General features: G+C 37.5%; 1 protein-coding gene across 4 annotated transcripts in view; it reads right to left on the bottom strand.

Moving 5' to 3' along the window:
• LOC133520696 (myoneurin-like) overlaps positions 1 to 18,077 on the bottom strand; it is a 70,612-nt gene that overhangs the window by 22,489 nt on the left and 30,046 nt on the right. The window contains exon 1 of one of the 4 annotated variants that reach the window (XM_061855305.1): positions 8,360 to 8,792. The exons of 2 other annotated variants lie outside the window; for them this stretch is intronic. In XM_061855305.1, the coding sequence (XP_061711289.1) occupies positions 8,360 to 8,516 (157 nt within the window). In that variant the 5' untranslated portion in view covers positions 8,517 to 8,792. Of the gene's footprint in view, positions 1 to 8,359; positions 8,793 to 18,077 lie in introns of those variants that run through there. One more of the 4 variants, XM_061855309.1, reaches the window with a different exon arrangement.

The raw sequence follows: 18,077 nt of genomic DNA, 5'->3' as shown, positions 1-18,077 counted from the left end.
AGTTCTTTCAAGTTTGTTTTAAGTAATATTAATTAAGAAAATTAAGAGGGAAGAATAACTTTGCGATCCTAACGAAATAACGGTACTTTTTCTATGAAATTTCATTTCGGAAGAAAACGGTTTCCACTAACTAAATCTTAACAAATTACTTTGATTTTGATGTCGATTGCTTCACCATAATATATTTTAGGTTTCGTTTTTTTTAATTGTTTGGCGAATTTTGAAAAAAAAAAGGAAAACCTATAATCCAAGTTTTTCATTGTGTCAATCACATACAAAAAAATGACGGAGATTGAAAACTATTTAGAAGTGCACCTACTGTTCGTATTTTGAAAAAGGTAATTGAGAACTACACGCTCTTCGATACCTCCGATTCTATGACACAATGATTATAACAAGTAAATTTGGTAGGTACCACCTGACGCCTGAACTCATTACTTAAACTTTTTAATTTTAATGAATAATAGGGCATAGGGACATTTAGGGGTATGTTACTTCTATCAATACAGTTGCGGAAATTGTTCACTGAGCGCTCAAAAAAGGAGTCACTTTTGAATATCAACCTTAATGTATTGTATGACTACGTATGTTAGTTGGTAATAATTGAGGAATTCCTTTGAGTTGGTAATAATTGAGGAATTCCTTTGAATCCTCGTGGGACCTACCAACTACCCAAACATCAGCATAGTGATGGCTGATGAATGACTTTGGCTAATTTAATCATTAATAATCAATCAATTATGGACCAGACTTGGCTTGTATTATTAGGGTTTCGTACCAAAAAGGTACGAAAGGAAACCTTCTGTCCGTCTGTCACATCGCCAATCATCTAGAGAACTACTTAAGCTATCGATTTGAAAAATGGAACAGTTATGAATAATGCGAACCCAAACACATTGAAAGTGTTGTTTGTTGCTTTTAATACAGACCCACCTTAATTCGCAAGGTTCTTACCACCAGCAGCCGCGTGGAAGGAAGAAGAAAACCGAACAAAGTGGAAGCAGATTGTTAAAAATTACATGAAAAATCCGTTGAAGACCCAACCTCATAATACATTAGGACCTTTGCACTTATAAAGTAAGTAGAATGCGCGTTAGGTATAACTCTTTGCACGCCTCAGTATCATGCCTACCTGGAATCGTTGGAAAAGTGACCAACATGAAAGTCCAACGAAAGTTATGCAGCAATATATAGGCGGGATGAAGAATTACAGAAGATATTATATAACACACAATCTTGGTCATTTATCGTGTCTTATCGAGAACAGACAAGCCTTTACCGCAGGAGATCTTAAGTGCGACGACGAGAAGCGATCCACAATTGAACATGCCTACTTTTAATTGAAGATCGCATACAAACAGGTTTTCCATGGCGATCCTTCGACATTAAGCGATTAGATTTCTAAAAACAGTAATAGAAGCCCCCCGTAACCTTGACTTGCAAACGAAGGCGGGTTCGTTTGATTCGTGGAACTTAAAAACGGTCTCTATAGGCCCGTTTTCTTGGAAGTTGGATATTTAAATCTAGATACGATGGTTCGAATCCCTTTTGGATGTTTGTGCCTCGCGCATATCGACCTTACGCTTTTGCTAGACACATTTTTATCATTATTTCTCTAACGAGCACTATTTATACCGGAATTGGCTATCTAAACCAGTGTTTTACTGTTGCTTACATTTTATTCGTCGCTAAATTAATACCTATACCTAGACCGATGCGGGCAATCCCTCAGTCCTAGAACTAGACAAGCTTTTGGTTTGGCTAAAACAGTGTTGCTTAATTTAAGATCAAAATAACGCTCCATTTTTCTTCAGTTAAAATGCACCGTAAGTTAAGGCAATGCATTGATCAGTACCCCTAGTGTAAATAAATTCGATTTCGAAACGTGACGTACGCCAAGCGGGACGTTTTGGAAACTCAAAATCCTATACAAAATGAGACTTAACGCAAACGCGTTCGTCACGTTATGATGTCGATTAAATTTACACTAGGGGTACTGAATGTCCAATTGGCGGGCTAAAATTACGGTATACCATCGTGCGTTTTGGTGCCACTTGTAGTAAGTTAATATGACTGTCTGAAAATGAAATGTTTATTTATTTTCTATGAGTAAGCAGATACTATTTAGATCTATGTAGATTTTAATTAGGTTCATATTAAAATACGACACCGTTGTCTATGCCGCTTTCATTAACCAATACATTTTCATACATTAGATACCCATATGACCCATTTCACGAAAGGTAACATGTAATAGGTATTTTTTTATAAAATATGAGGTAAATATGAACTTCCACTACAAGAGTTAGTGAAACGGGCCAGACCCAGCGATTCACTAAAGGCTAAGGGCCAATTACATCCACACTTCCCGATATCGGGCCAAAAATTAGTCCCGATTGCTAGTAATAATATTACGTCTTTAATTGCCAAAAATGTTCAATGTTTGATATTTAGTGAAACGGAAAAATACTCTTGCTCGGGCTCGATTTCGGGCCTGATATCAGATAAAATGTGGATGTAAATAGCACTTAAAGCGGGAAACGGGCGTTATTACTGAGAATTTCCTTGTAATATTGCGTTGCTATCGTTGCCGCATTGCTGCCATGATTATAACGTTCAACTCTGTCACTCTTTTTATCAGAATCTAACCTTTATCATAACGAAAGCGCTCATAATCTAACCGGTAATCTAAAGGTAAAATATTGTGCAATTTAATTTATATCTACCTACTTACCTATTTAGCATAAAGATATACAACTGAAATTAAATAAAAATTAGATAGGTATAGTCTGTCAAGCAAAGTATGTCAGTAGCAATGTACACCAAAGTGAAGTAGAGCAACACTCAAAAAGCGGTATTGCGCAAGAAAAACAGCAATGTACATCGAACCAAAACATGTAATTATCATAACCTGAAATTTTTCAAATATTTACGATCAACGAGCGTGATTGTACGAGTATGTTGTAGGCACCTTGACGATGCTTAAGTTCATGCGCCAGCTTATTGAATATATTGGTATTCAATGGTGACAGCAGAAATTGCTCTTAAAATAGGTTGGTTAGATTCAGAATGTAAACAAACATGATGGCTGTCATTCACTATTTTGGAATTATAGGGAGCGTGCATGAACTGTAGGCGGCAGCACAGGAGCCGTCAGATTTTTGGCGCGAGGCGTAAATGTGATGTTTATTGTTCCGAAGTAGCCCACAAGATGGCAGAACCTACTATGCACAGGAAAACACGTGACGTGTAAATGTAAATGTTTATTGTTCCGATTCAGGCCACAAGATGGCAGACCCTCCAACGCGCACGGTCCCTATTCGAAAACAGTCTTGCTAACCCGCGATTTTTCAAATCTGCCGCCTTTCGCTGCTGACAATGTTTGCTTGACCAAGTAGGTATATGTTGCATGATTATTATCTCAACTTTAATGTTTTAGTCAGAGTTTGCCCTCGCAAATATTATAGTTTACGTATATATTTTTCGTGCCATTTCCTCTTGATTAAACCATGCATAAAGTTACTACAAAAACTACCATTAACTTTAGCCCACTCTTAACAAGAACAAATCGTGCCCCTGAGTTAAAAAGTCTAGCTCATGTCTAATTAGATAGCGTTATATGGCGGAAAATAATTTGTGCGGATTGAAACGTCAAACGTCATCTTTTAAAATAAATTTAAGTATAAACTAAAATAAAATATTTTTATATCAGAACCATAAGAATTCCATTAAACATTATTAGTATCTACCATCGTTATAGCTAGGGCTCTTTTGACTACCTAATATACTTAGGGGTGTTCATACAACATGTGTGTCATGATTTTTTTTCTTTGATTTAACCTCTTCCATCATTGTCACAGAACACATGGACAAAAGAAGGCTAGTTTGTCGTATTTTCGTGGACATGACCCAGGCCTTTGACTTTCTTGACCATAGCCTCCTTCTGAAGAAACTAAATAATTATTTGACAAATATACATTAATTTATAAGTAGGTATATAGAAATCAATTCATAAGGTTATCCATCGCCATTCAACGTAGCAATGCGGCTAGCGTTATGGGTACCTTTGCGCCGGGGACAACTCGGGGGGTCTTTTTGACTAGACTTAAGTTAGTCTTAAGTTTTGTTTTCTTAAGTTTTTTTTTTGTGTTTATTGTATATAATATAAATAATTTTGTATCTTGATCCAAATTCAATTATTGTTCAAAAGGTTAATTTAATTATTACTCTGTGTTACAGATGTGTGTAGTACCTATGTATGTGTAGGACTAAGTAATCACGAGTAGTTTTCAATGCATGTGCAATTTATTTTAACTAAATGTACCTACTTAGTATCTTATGGTTTTAGGTACCTCCTTTATTTACACGAAATTTATCAATATCTTTCTTATTGGTAAAACCTCATAGTTATCAAATAGAGGCGGGAAACTTAACCAATCGCAGATTACCATCCAATGCACATTATTTATTTATCACCAATTTGGATTTAATCGTATTTAGATAAGAAGAGAAGGCACCTTCAAGCGATTAAATGATGGCTGTATATACCTTTATAAGTTCCTACGTCTACCAAGCTCATTTTGTTACTCTTCCAATAAAGTTATAACACATATACCAAGGTAGGAAAATAAGGAATTGTTTGCCGAGTTTGACACACATAATATAACCCCACCGATTTCAAAGGTGTATTTACAGTATTCGCTAGCTACACTTCTGCGGCTACTCTCATTTTGGGGGGTTTTTATACTCGTACGTTAAATTTTATGAAGTTAAATTCGTTCCAACGGCTGCCGCTAGCATTAATGTTTGGCATTTTATAAGATTAAGTGTGATTGTGACAATAAGCGCTACTTCTCCCTCCGCCGACTTCGCACCTTCCCATATTTGCAAGAGTTCCAAAAAATTCCACAGGTGACATTTGTATGGCAACTGCAGCTGCTACTTTTGCAAAAACCTTGAAGCAGGCGCTGTACCTGCTAATTTCCTTTGATAAAATAGTGACGGATTTAACGTCATACGAAATACGGCGGCTAATATCGGCGGCTACGGCGGATACAGCGGCGGCACCAACGCCGCAGCAGTACTTAATGTCGCAACAGTAATGCAGCTTCAGTTGATATCCGAATGTCACTTTAAGCCCCTTTTTTTCAGACGAATATATTTAGAAAATAACATACCTATATTTGACTAGCCAAGCCTTGACAGTTGACAGGTCCAGCAACCCGTATTAATTTACTAAACGAGTGAACTGTCAAATTAATGTTATGTTGTTGAACTTGTTGAAGAATCATGTACAGTTATAAAGCTCTAACAAATACTATATATACTATTCATTTGACAGTTAGAAATGATTTGGTCATAGTTTATATTCTGAATATCTCGTAGAGCAAGTAAGGGAGATAGTGACAAGTGACAAATCGATCCCACTTGTTTTAAACGAGAGTTCAAACGTAAGTGCAAAACCACCCAACTATGTATAGTCCAATTTCTAGTCTATTGAAATTAAATTACTTATTTCATACTTATGCATTAAATTTCTAATTTATTTTTTCTTTGACTATCTTAGGTTGTCTATGTTAGTTATCTCATACCATATCTAACTGATTTCTTCCCAATTTGTACAATTGTAGCTTTGGTCACAAACCATAAAGAACGATATAGTTGAAGCTAAAACATCCTAAGATCTACCTACGTAATAATCTTTAGATAAAATACAATGAGACTGGTTTTCCCTTCACATACGCTACATCAAAACTGAGATCGCACTGCGTCGTGACTAACTGCAAAGTTAGCCAGAACGCCATAAAAGTTCGTAGTAGGGTTTCTCATTTCTCGACCTTTTTTATTTCCCGGAGCACGAGAATTCTCGACCACTATTTCCCGGGAATTCCCGGGTTGTCGAGAAATACGGAAATTTTTAAAAATATGTGTGATTTAACAATAAAACTTCGCTTTTTATGCAATATTAAACAACATTTATTAATCAACAACGTTTATTTTTAATGTCATGTGACTATAACTATAGAAAACTTTAAATAAACTCTAGCGAGATCTTTTAATCATTATTTCTACAAACAATTAGAACTAAATAGTCTTTTTCTTTGGAATAAACAAATAAAATATCTTCTAAAAACAATGTCATCATGTCACCACAATAAAACTTAGTACCTTACATACTAAATAATTTACTTTAGTCTCTGTCTGTACTCCAAATTTTTAAGTATGTAACATAAAATGACAGTTTTTCAATTAGGTATAAAAAATAACAATCAGACTAGCTTAATAATTACGACTTTACGAGTAAGATACCTTAGTTTAGTCTTTGTATCAACTTTTCAATATTTGTTATAAATGGACAGTCTTTTCGTTACTACGTACGTAAACATAAGAACCTAATAAATAATTAATAATCTTAGACTAATTACAATCACAATTTAAAGCGGAAACTGCTTCAAAATTAAAAGCTAGCCCACTATGTCTTGTTATTAAGGAAATAAGCCTTTAAAAATACGAGGGCATTTATAGCATCATCTGACAATCGGTTTCGTATTTTCGTCACAAAGTTTCCAGACAAGGAGAAAACCCGTTCATTTTCTGTCGACGTAGGCTTTACTGACATAACAGCTTTATACAAGTTTTCCAGATTTGGTGTTCTTTTGCCAGTTGATTCATATAACTGAAACTCTTTTTTAATCAAGCCTCTTGTTAAAACTTTATTATGTTTTTAAATTTTTTGACTGAATTTCTCGATTTCTCGATTTCTCGACCACTTTTTTCTCGTCTCGAGTAAGTCAAAATTTCCCGGGAATTCTCGGTTCGAGAACTCTCGAAGAGAAACTCTAGTTCGTAGTTCATACACTCTTAAGACTCTTTCCGTTGCGCGAAACATCACCGGCTATTGAAACTATATTTACTTATTTAAGTACATACAGCGTACGCACGTGTATCCGTTATCAGCTTCCAGAGGCCTATTTTACACGCGCAATGACTTAACATTATCACTTATCTATTGTTATATTAATGCCATCATTACTATTTTATCAGCCGGTTCAAAAAGAACTTTGCGATAGGATATTGTTTTGATTAAAATTTAAGTTTTTTTGGCTAATTTGTTGGTTTATCGCACTGATAATGCTTACACGTGTCGGGCAGTACGATACCAACAGACCACGACCTTCGCTTATGGAGTTTTTTTATGGTTGGTAGTACGCTGGTGTGGGCCTAGTGACGTTCCATATTTTTTATTATAAAATCTGCTAAGCGCACTGCCAGGGAATCCCAGCGCGTATAGGATCTGAAAATCGTGATGGAATCTACGCTAATCGAAACACCATCTGTGCGTAATTACTGACCTCCGTTAAATGCCTACGAATGACTAGCAATTCTATTGCTAGTGTACCATGTAGGAGAAAATAGACGCAAACCGTGTTGATGCTACTTACGGAACTTGCACATTTGGCCGTCGTATTTTTTACTAGTACTCCCTGAAACGCGTGTTTGATTGATTTTCGTAGCTCTAATAGAAATCTTGCATTTATTGTATTTTCGAGCATAGTATGGCCACTATTTTCAATGTAAATGCGGTTATTGCTTATATTTAACTATCAGTGGAGTGGAGAGAGGAACTATCAGTAAATAAATACTTTCGCTATCAAGACATGCCGTAACAGACAAGGGTAGGAACGTGCGTATTTTGACTTTACGCAGGCTATTATTTCACTTAAAATTCTACATCGTACGACACTTTAAGGAGTTTCTATTTTCTATCTGGATCTTAAGTTTATTTTACTAAAAATATATGACTATGCGTTGATATTTTCATTAATGGTAGCGGAAAATGCTACGATATGAATATAATAATATAGTGCTGTGTGCTATTAATGGAAACCATCCACCTCATTGTGTTTACCGTACATAACAACCACGCGTTTTACAAAATATACTTAGGTATTCGCACACATAGGTGTTAAAACGTTTGAAATTTACACAACAGCTAAACTAACTCATATGGAATTGGTATCAATTGAATGGAAAGTCCTTAGATGACTTTAAAATAAAGTGGGCCTGTACAGAGTGTAAATTCAATAAGGGCGAATATTTAAACGATGGTTAGCATAGAACCTAAGAAGTGTCGATATATTTTATATACATTTTGCTTAGAAATGCAATAAAATATTATACCGATACCGTACATAATGATTCAGCCCGCAATATAAAGCAACAAACCATCAACAAACAAGTTACGATTCTAAGTACACGTTGATTTATACGTTCGCGAAAATGCTCGTCAAACAGATGTTGCATTCAAATGTGGTAATATATAGTTCAAAATCACAATACAAAAGCTAAACCAACTCACACCATGCATAATAAGAGGAAAGTCCTCGAACGTCTTCAAAAGGAGCTAGGCCAGCCGCGAGCGCTATACGTGCGCTCGGCGGCGCAAACGCAGTCAAGATCAAGGGCGTATGTTGCGTAATGGCTGGCGGTCGCGGCACTGCACCGTGTGATGTCATCGCGCCGTCTGCGCCCCACTCCGCGCTGATAGGCGAATTCTATTTTTAATATTTTTGACCGCATGTATCTGACCTACGCTTTTTTGCTGGATTTTTGTTACCTAGGTTGTTATTAGGAAGGGATACCTATACCTAACAAGATTACAAAAAAACGTTCGCTAAAAACTAACTTTTTAACATTTATAGTTACTAATGGACACTAAAATAAATTTTGTACGGATCAGAAATAAAGTACCTAAATAAAAAATAGTACTTAGTCTAATATTTAACTGCGCCAGTTAAATACAGTAATTGTACTCGCCCGCTTGTTTGCGTATCTAAGTGATGAAATTATTTGTTTTATTTGTACAATGCATCAATTTGTAATTTATTAGGGTTCCCTAGAGCAATCGGAATCCTATCACTGAGTAAGCTCAGCTATTTGTCCGTTTGCACGTTGTCAATGGGCTCAAGAATCGTTATAGGAAGACGATATCACTTAAACATACTAACTTTGAACTTGGTGTGATAATAAAGGACAGTAACAAATCATAAAAAAACAGGGACGCGTGAGTCGGATTGTAATAAATCGATAAATGTTATGGATAAGCCTTTTTGTTTATATCATTAGAATAATAACTATTAAATAACATTGTAATATTTATACAAGAAATTTAGATTTCAAACAAGGTTTTAACTTTTTTTTTTGCAAGGGGTTTTAAGGTTTTTTTTTTTTAAATCTGCCAGTTACGATGAAATACGGAACACGGCTTCAGTACCCCTAGTGTAAATTAATTCCATATGGGGTCTGACTTGCGATTTATAAAGTAGCAGTCTTTGCCCTTGAGTAAAGTATCGCTTTGCTTTATTTTATTGAGCACACCGAGTATAGTTTACCAGCGATGTAGCAGGTGTATCTTTATAAAAAGACATGTGTGTGTCGGTATGTATAACATAATAATATGCGGCTTTCTATAAGAGAAGGGTCCTTATGCTTCATCTGCAATAAGGACGTTTTTATCAGAATTTCTGTTGGAATTTCAGATAGAAACGTCCTTATTGCATTTGAAACATGAGGACTCTTCTGTAGTGCAAAGTCACATATTATTTAGGGAATCTTAAGAACCGTGGCAAAGCTTTCACATTACAATACAAATCCTTTTCATTGCACAACCTCAAAAATAAATATACAAAGGAGCACAGATAACAAATAAAGGTAGAGCTAAACAACAGGCGGCGGCGCTAATGAACAGATCGCCTAGATATTGAAAGAAATATTTTAAAATTTAACAGCACATATATACCGGGACCCGGCTGTCCTTAAACTACGTTCAAAAGAGAGGTATATGGGTACTGTTAGTGTCATCTCGCTTTGTGAGGTAGGGCACAGCACAGGGGATGTCATTCTAGATCTAGAGCAGAGCACAATTAGGAAAACGAAGTGCCTCCACCTTACAAAAAACCACAGCCAAATAACACTAGAACCTACTCATAGTGTTGTGTTCCTGCCGGTTTGTAAGGTTGCCATAGCTCAACGAGGGTACGGAGTGTTTAGAGTCGGTAACGCGCATGTAACACCTCTGGAGTTATAGGCGTCTCTAGGCCACGGAGACTGCTTACCATCAGGCGGACTGTATGTATGTTTGCCACCGACGTAGTATTAAAAAAAATTAAGTAACTATTTTCTTTTTGGGAAAATTAGCGTACACTTACTCGCAGGTAAGTATTACTAGAGCCTCAGCAACGTAAGTCAAGCACGTGACTTGACTGTCCAAGTATTACTGTGGCCAATATTATTTATCGAATGCTAAAGGAGTAATGTATTAAAAGAAACTGGTCACACTAAGAGTTTGAAACTTTCTTTTGACAGCAAATCTATAAACTAACCTCTTTACATAATTAGGTACATATGTGTAACTTAATCTTTTCTTGATTTTTTCTAACAGCAAAATTAGACAGTTTGTGGATGACCCACGCTGTTAACAATGTCATTAAAGCTTAGAGTTTATTATACCTCCTGGTCGGACTGGGGTATACAGTTATACACTGATATCCTGCATTAAGAAGTGTTTAAATAGTACATTTCGATGCTAGTGCGGAAAGTATGTCATTACATTGTAAGTATGGCGAGTGGCAAGACTCGGGACGAGTGAAGACTGACATTCCCGCACGTGGATCGAACGACGTTTTTTAATACAGTTGCGAAAAAATAGAAAAACAATAAGTACTTACTTTTTTATGCATGTTCTATATCTATAAGATATAAACAATTGTAAATATAAAATATTATACTATTATTTATTACCTAAGCATCGTTATTTACGATTATTTTATGTATCGTATAAAAATAATATCGAATGTTGCCTTTGGAAACTTAAAACTTATATGCTTATATTTATTATTTTTGATTACGACTTTTAAAGGAAACTAACATTAACACTCATCAATAAGTAGTCATGAATTGGAACAAGTGGAAAAGTAAAAAGCACTAGTTCGCGAAATCCAACTTTCCGCACGCTAAACAGCTACGTAAAGTAGAACTTTTTGAGCAACTGTGTTAAACAAAATGTTTCAGAGATAAAATCACGTAAACAAAGGTAACTTAATTAATTGAAATTATAACATTTATACGATAACGCATTAATTTTGGAGTATACTTACAACTTTACCGACGGTATATTTATTAAAAATTCTGCATTCGTCTAGGTCTTCGGGATTACCCTAGAACGCGGCGATTACACTTGTAGATGTAAACCACACAGTCAATATGGCGTCAGCTGATCTCATGTATGACCTTCGCTGCACAATTGTGAAGCGTTTGCTATTGCGTTTTAAGGAGTGGACATACTAGGAGTGTTTCGATTAAAGGACGAGGCCATGGTGATTAGTAGATAATCATTATACATTTAAATTTAAATAAGTAATTATTTTAATTACCAATATTTTTACAGCTTTATTCCTAGGTATGATACATTATAAGCTTTATGATGTTTTTTTGAGAAAATTATAATTAGTTATAATTTGCTACATATTAAAAACACCCTTTTAATGAGATAATTAAAAAAACTCATTGAACAGATTCTATAACCTATTTAACCTAACTCTTAATTGGCCACCACGTTGATAAAAATGATAAATCAAATGACACATTCATTATGACATTTGAGACAAACTATTATTGACATAATAGGAATTACGAGTATTAAACATCTCATTATTAAAATGAATTTTAATTTTTAATTCTTAATAATGTTTAATGATTTTTGTTAAATAGAAATTATTAAACATCTCATTATTTTAAACATCTTGTCAGTTAAATCACATGCTGGTTATTTTCAGATGAATATATTTTTTTCGGTATATATATATATATATGGCTCCTTATTATAAACCGCAATATTATTGTCAATTTCGAATCATCATTTCATAATAAGCGAGGGTTTTCATAATAAGTACTCTAATTAAGTCATTGTGCAATTGTAATTATTTTATTTTATTTTTATTTATTTGAATCAAAAGAAGATTCCAAAAAGCCTTAAACTACTAATCTGCCAAGCTGCAGTACAGTTCACCCTCCTGTGTAGTGTACCCTCGATCAACTAGTAGGTATTATAAATATTAATAACTATAGCCGCTTTTGCATACGTATGTACTCGTATATTGAAACCTTGGTATGTTAAAACTTAAACTTCAGAGTGGCTATCACATACTGTTATTGATCACAGGTCATTGTATTATGTAATTCAAGCTAACATTAACATTGTAAATTAAAATAACTGCTAAGTTTAAGCTAGTTATTGGTTTAGTTTAGTCGCTATAGAACCCTTGTCAAAATAGTACATTTCGATGCTAGTGCGGAAAGTATGTCATTACTTCACGAGTACCGAGATATCTTGCCACGAGCCGTAGGCGAGTGACAAGACTCGGGACGAGTGAAGAATGACATTTCCGCACGTGTATCGAACGGCGTTTTTTAATACAGTTGCGAAAAAATAAGAAAAACAACAAGTACTTTTTTATGCATGTTCTATAAGACAGAAACAATTGTAAATATAAAATATTATACTATTATTACCTAAGTATCATTATTTACGATTATTTGTGTATCGTATATTATTTTAAATTGTATAAAAACAATATCGAATGTTGCCTTTGGAAACTTAAAATATTCTTGCAGTAAGAAAAATGCCTCTACTTTGACAGGCGTTTCGGCAGCTATTCCGTTCCATTCAGACAACTTATTAAGAACGGTTTTTCAATATTCAATATTAAAAAATAAACGTGTTATAATGATGAAGAGGTAAGTAATAAAAATGAAATATGCTTATATTTATTATTTTTATATTAACAGTAGGTTTTTATGTTGATGATGACTTTTAAAGGAAACTAACATTAACACTCATCAATAAGTAGTCATGAATTGGAACAAGTGGAAAAGTAAAAAGCACAAGTTCGCGAAATGCAACTTTCCGCACGCTAAACAGCTACGTAAAGTAGCACTTTTTGAGCAACTGTATTAAAAAATGATTTTACACATATAACCGAAACAAGCCTGTCTACAGACCCACCACAGAACATTCCCACAGAAATTGTCGTAGTAATTTTAACTTTTTTAAATATATACGTGATGCTAATAACGTTTTTAATGTTGAAAGGCTCCACACCGGGTCTGGGATCCATCTGATTAGCTATCCTTAGTAACCATAATCCTTATACTTAGTAATATTGTCCACAGAGAATTTTATTATCTTTGATATTTTTTGTTTGAAAGATATAATATTTTCTTTTCTTTCTTTTCTTTTTTCTGCCTAACGCAGGTTCAGGCACGGTAAATATCGATAAAGTTTTATCTATTGCGAAATTAAACTTAAAAACCTTAAATATAGCCATTACTTACGGAACCTTGCGTGTGCAATTATGCCAACTTGTGCAGTTTATTGTATTCCCTTCAACTTTCACAGCGTCATATGACATTTTAGGTCCATCAAATTATCGGGTAATAATTTTACCTACCTATTTTTATTACACTTTTGACTGCAAAGATACTTTATGATTAATATCTTTTTATATAGAGATATTTAAATGCGTAGGCGTCCAGCGACGCCCGTCACTATTTTATATCTTTGATATTTCATATTAAGCCTTATCTTGATAATATACGTAACTATCAATCTTTCTTCAACGTCTACGTCACTTTTTACTGAACAGATTTGACTCATTTTTCTCAGATAATAACTTAATAAGTAATAACTCTTTAGTCAGTATATTAAACGGTAAATGAAAATTTCTTATTAGTGGGATAATGATAACTCTGAAGCGATTTTTATAGCACAGACGTCTAAGTGTTATTTAAACGTCAATTTCATACACGTATGACGTTTAAAATGTCTGTAAAAATCGCTGCAGGGTTATCTTGGTCTGATTATATCTATTATCAGTGCTGTTTAATCATCTCACCATCGAAGCGATAAGTAATCAAATCACAGTAACTCTATTTCATGTAAAACTCTCAATAATTTAAGTCGACACATCTGTTTCACGTTGGAATCAAGAATAACTAAACAGGGAATCATCTATTGATATAAAAGAGATCAGCAAATAAAAGGTGAGTTAAACCACTTGTTACATAACACAAACCCATATGTGGTACCGAGTGTGGTCCAGCGGTATCATGGTCGCATCGCTTTATCACTTCAAGGTTTGGAACCGGTTTTTAAAATACCGGTTAATACCGGTTTATTTCGGTTTTCCTCTGAACTTTTATAAGAACGCGAACGTTTTAAGAACTTTATTGTAACCTTAAAAAAACCGGTTTTTTCGTCGAGCGACGCAACGGCCAGTTGGTCTGGTGGTGTGCCACATAAACATAGACGCCGACATAGGAAGAAACCGGTTTTTATTGTTCTAAATCGGTTAATTTGACAAGAAACCGAAATTAAACGTTTTTGCGCCAAGTACAATACATGATAACGGTTTGGAAATTTAACCGATTTTCGAGCCTTGTGGTATTTGTTATCTCATGCGTCACTTTCGCACTTATATACTTATTAGAACGTGACAGGCATGACGATAGATGATAAAAACCCGATCATCTCAGCCCTACAGGCCTCCTCAGACACACACACACACACACACACATATAATAACACACACAACACACATAATTCACAAATAATTTTTAGTATTTTGTTCCTTACTTAAATATATTTTACAAAATGGCAAACTTAAATGTTTGCCATTTTGTAAAATGACACAAAAAAAAACTGAAAAAAGTATTATTTTCAAAATATTCTTATTTGGCTTTGATATACAAACACGAAAGTCTGTTAAAATTATGAACGGTAATATTAATAAAAATCTTTGTCAACGTATTTTGGGGCCAACCTGTAAATAACTTCATCTATGAATGTTACTTTTTAATTTAGTATCTGTCTATTCGATTGAAAATTATACAAATAAACTACAATTATAATAATATAAAAAAAACTGACCGCTGACAATGACAGACGTGTCTAGCGAAATTTCTCACTATTTAAATTAATTTTGTATTATATTTACCGCCGATTTAGCCTATATTTAACAGTTTTTGTGTATTTTTACTGCTGCTAAAATGTGTACCATCAAATATATAAATCAAGACGAATTGTGCAAGAATTATATACACATACGAATGAAACTGTCAAACGGCGACTTATAATTATATTTAGTGAGAATGATCACGAGATCACGGGCAAAAGCGGTACGAAGCGCACGACCACCACCTCCGCCCGCCTCGTCCAGCTCCTCGCCTGCGTCGTCAGGCGACGAATATGCTACTGCGCCTGACGCGAACACCAGCGAGTCGAGCAGCGACGAGTGCGGGCCGCCGCCGCCGCCGCCACGACCACCTGCGCGACGAGGGCGGCCACCGCTGCCGGCACGCTTGGGGCCTGCGGGACATCCTGCCCCGCCCACGGCTCCCGCTGCCGGTGGTATAGTGCGACGCATGCGATGGACTCAAACAATGAATGAGAACGTCATGCGCGCCTATTATGGGGCTACAGAGGGGGAAACCATGCTGTCCGCGTATCGCTCAAGACTACTGCCTCTGTTTCAGGCTCTTGAACCCACCATCACCGTGTCGGAACAGCGATTATCGGATCAGGTGCGTGTCATTCAGCGGCTAAAGCGGTTGGATGACGCGACACTTGATCGGCTTCGCCAGGAGGCTCTCTCTGCTCGCGCGGACTTCACCTCTGTGCGGGATCTGCCCGCCACGTCGCCGGATCCGGTGCCTGCACCCGACCTGGCATCGGGGGCACCGCGGGTTGATTTCAGTACCGATGAGGGGGACTTTGCGAGTCAGAGCGTGGGTACATCTGCCAATGAGCAATTGAGGAGGACTTTGGAAGAGGCGATTACGCAGTATCGCACCACAACCAACTCTAGGCCACGATTACCACGTCTGCCTATGAATAGACGCAATCTAGCGCTAATGGGAGCCCTAAACGCTTTAATAGAGCCACATTTACGGACTAGTAAAGATTTTGATGATACGCACTCGATCATGTACTGCGGTGCCATCGCGGCGTGCCGTGTTGCTCGAGTCAAGTTCCCGGACGCTGAACGTGCACCTAGGACCGCCGGAGGTGTCCCTGCATGGCAAGCACGGATCGAGCGACGTATTAGCTCGTTTAGGACTCTCATTGCAAAGCTGACCTGCTTCAGGGGGGGCAACAATCGCCCCCGAGTAATGCGCTTTGTGAACCAGGCGTTCGCGGGGACGGATATCAGGCCCCGTGACTACATGGCCAATGTCACGGAGCGCATCGACTTTCTGAAGCAGAAAGTCTATGCATGGGCTAACCGTATTCGCCGCTACAGAGAGCGTGTGGATCGATTCCAGCAGAATCGTCTTTTTCAGAGTGACCAAAGGAAGGTGTACCGGAAGTGGGAGGAAACCAACCCTCGTGCGTCCGATACGCAGCCGCCGGATGCTACTGCCATGACTGACTTTTGGCGTAGCATCTGGTCGGTGCCTGTCGGACACACCGCGGGGAGTTGGATGAGTGTTGTCGAGCGTGAGTGCGAGTCCATCGAACCTATGGGGGCAATCACCATCAGTCCTGATGACGTAAGTTGTGCCATTCGCACGGCCCAGAACTGGAAAAGCCCTGGGCCGGATGGATTGCACAACTTCTGGCTAAAATGGTTTCGATGCTCGCACTCGCGCTTGGCAGCACAATTTCAACAAGCCCTCGAGCTTGGTTCTCTCCCATCTTCCTTAACAACTGGTGTCACCTTCCTGCTCTATAAGTCCGGTAGTACCACGGAAGCGAAGAACTACAGACCCATCACGTGCTTGCCTACACTTTACAAGCTCTTTACATCCATTTTGAGATCAAAAATCAACGCGCATATTGTCGCTAATAACATTTTGGCCACTGCTCAAAATGGATGTAGGGTTGGGTCCCGTGGTACTAAAGAGCTCCTCCTCATAGACATGACCATCTGCCAACAAATCCGTCGGAACAGGGGGGCCCTCTCTGCCGCTTGGATTGACTACAAGAAGGCCTATGATTCGGTGCCTCACTCATGGCTGGGGAGGGTCTTAGAGCTGTATAAAGTTGATACAGCTTTAAGAACCTTTCTAAGCGCGTGTATGAGGCAGTGGACCACAGTCCTTCGTCAACCAGGAGGCGGGGATGACCGCCTTGGCCCGCAGGATTTTATAAGGATTGAGCGAGGAATATTCCAGGGTGATAGTCTGAGTCCCCTGTGGTTCTGCCTAGCTCTGAATTCCCTCAGCACCCTGCTGAAGGATTTGGGACTAGGTTGCCGGCTTCGGAGAGAGGGTGAAGTCATTTCTCACCTTCTTTACATGGATGACCTCAAATTATTTGCACCAAATAGCCAAGATTTGTTGGAGCTACTGAAAACCACCGAAGTCTTCAGTAATGCCATCAACATGGAGTTTGGTGTCGATAAATGTGCGGTTATGCATGTACAGCGGGGGAAGGTTGTAAATTCAACAAATTTACAACTTTCTGAGACAATGTCTTTCAGATCTATCTCTGAATCAGAAACCTACAAATACCTTGGTATGTCACAATCGTTGGGTATTGAGGACGAGGGTATTAGACAGTCGGTGAAGGCGCGCTTTTTCAGTCGGCTCACAAAAGTCCTTAACAGTCTTTTGTCAGGAGGCAACAAAGTGCGCGCCTTCAACGCCTGGGTAATGCCCCTACTCACATACTCCTTTGGCATACTAAGGTGGACTCAGACCGAGCTGGACGCCCTGGATAGGAGGGTCCGACTACTGCTCACCACACACCGTATGCTACACCCACGCTCGTCTGTTATGAGATTGTACATCCCACGGAAGTGTGGAGGTCGAGGCTTCCTAAACGCCAAAGATCTCCACAACCGCGAGGTGTGCAATCTCAGGGATTATTTCCTTAACAACGAGTATGGGATGCATCGTGATGTGGTGGCAGTAGACAGGAACCTCACGCCGCTCTCCTTGGCAAACGAGAACTGGCGCAAACCTGTGGTACTAAGTACTGCGGATCGCAAAGCGGCATGGGAGAGTAAGGTGCTACA

Source organism: Cydia pomonella, chromosome 8, assembly GCF_033807575.1.
Source record: "Cydia pomonella isolate Wapato2018A chromosome 8, ilCydPomo1, whole genome shotgun sequence".
In the NCBI taxonomy this organism is placed as follows: Eukaryota; Metazoa; Arthropoda; class Insecta; order Lepidoptera; family Tortricidae; genus Cydia; species Cydia pomonella.
The sequence above is the reverse complement of the archived record's forward strand: the minus strand, read 5'-3'. Positions and strand labels throughout refer to the sequence as shown.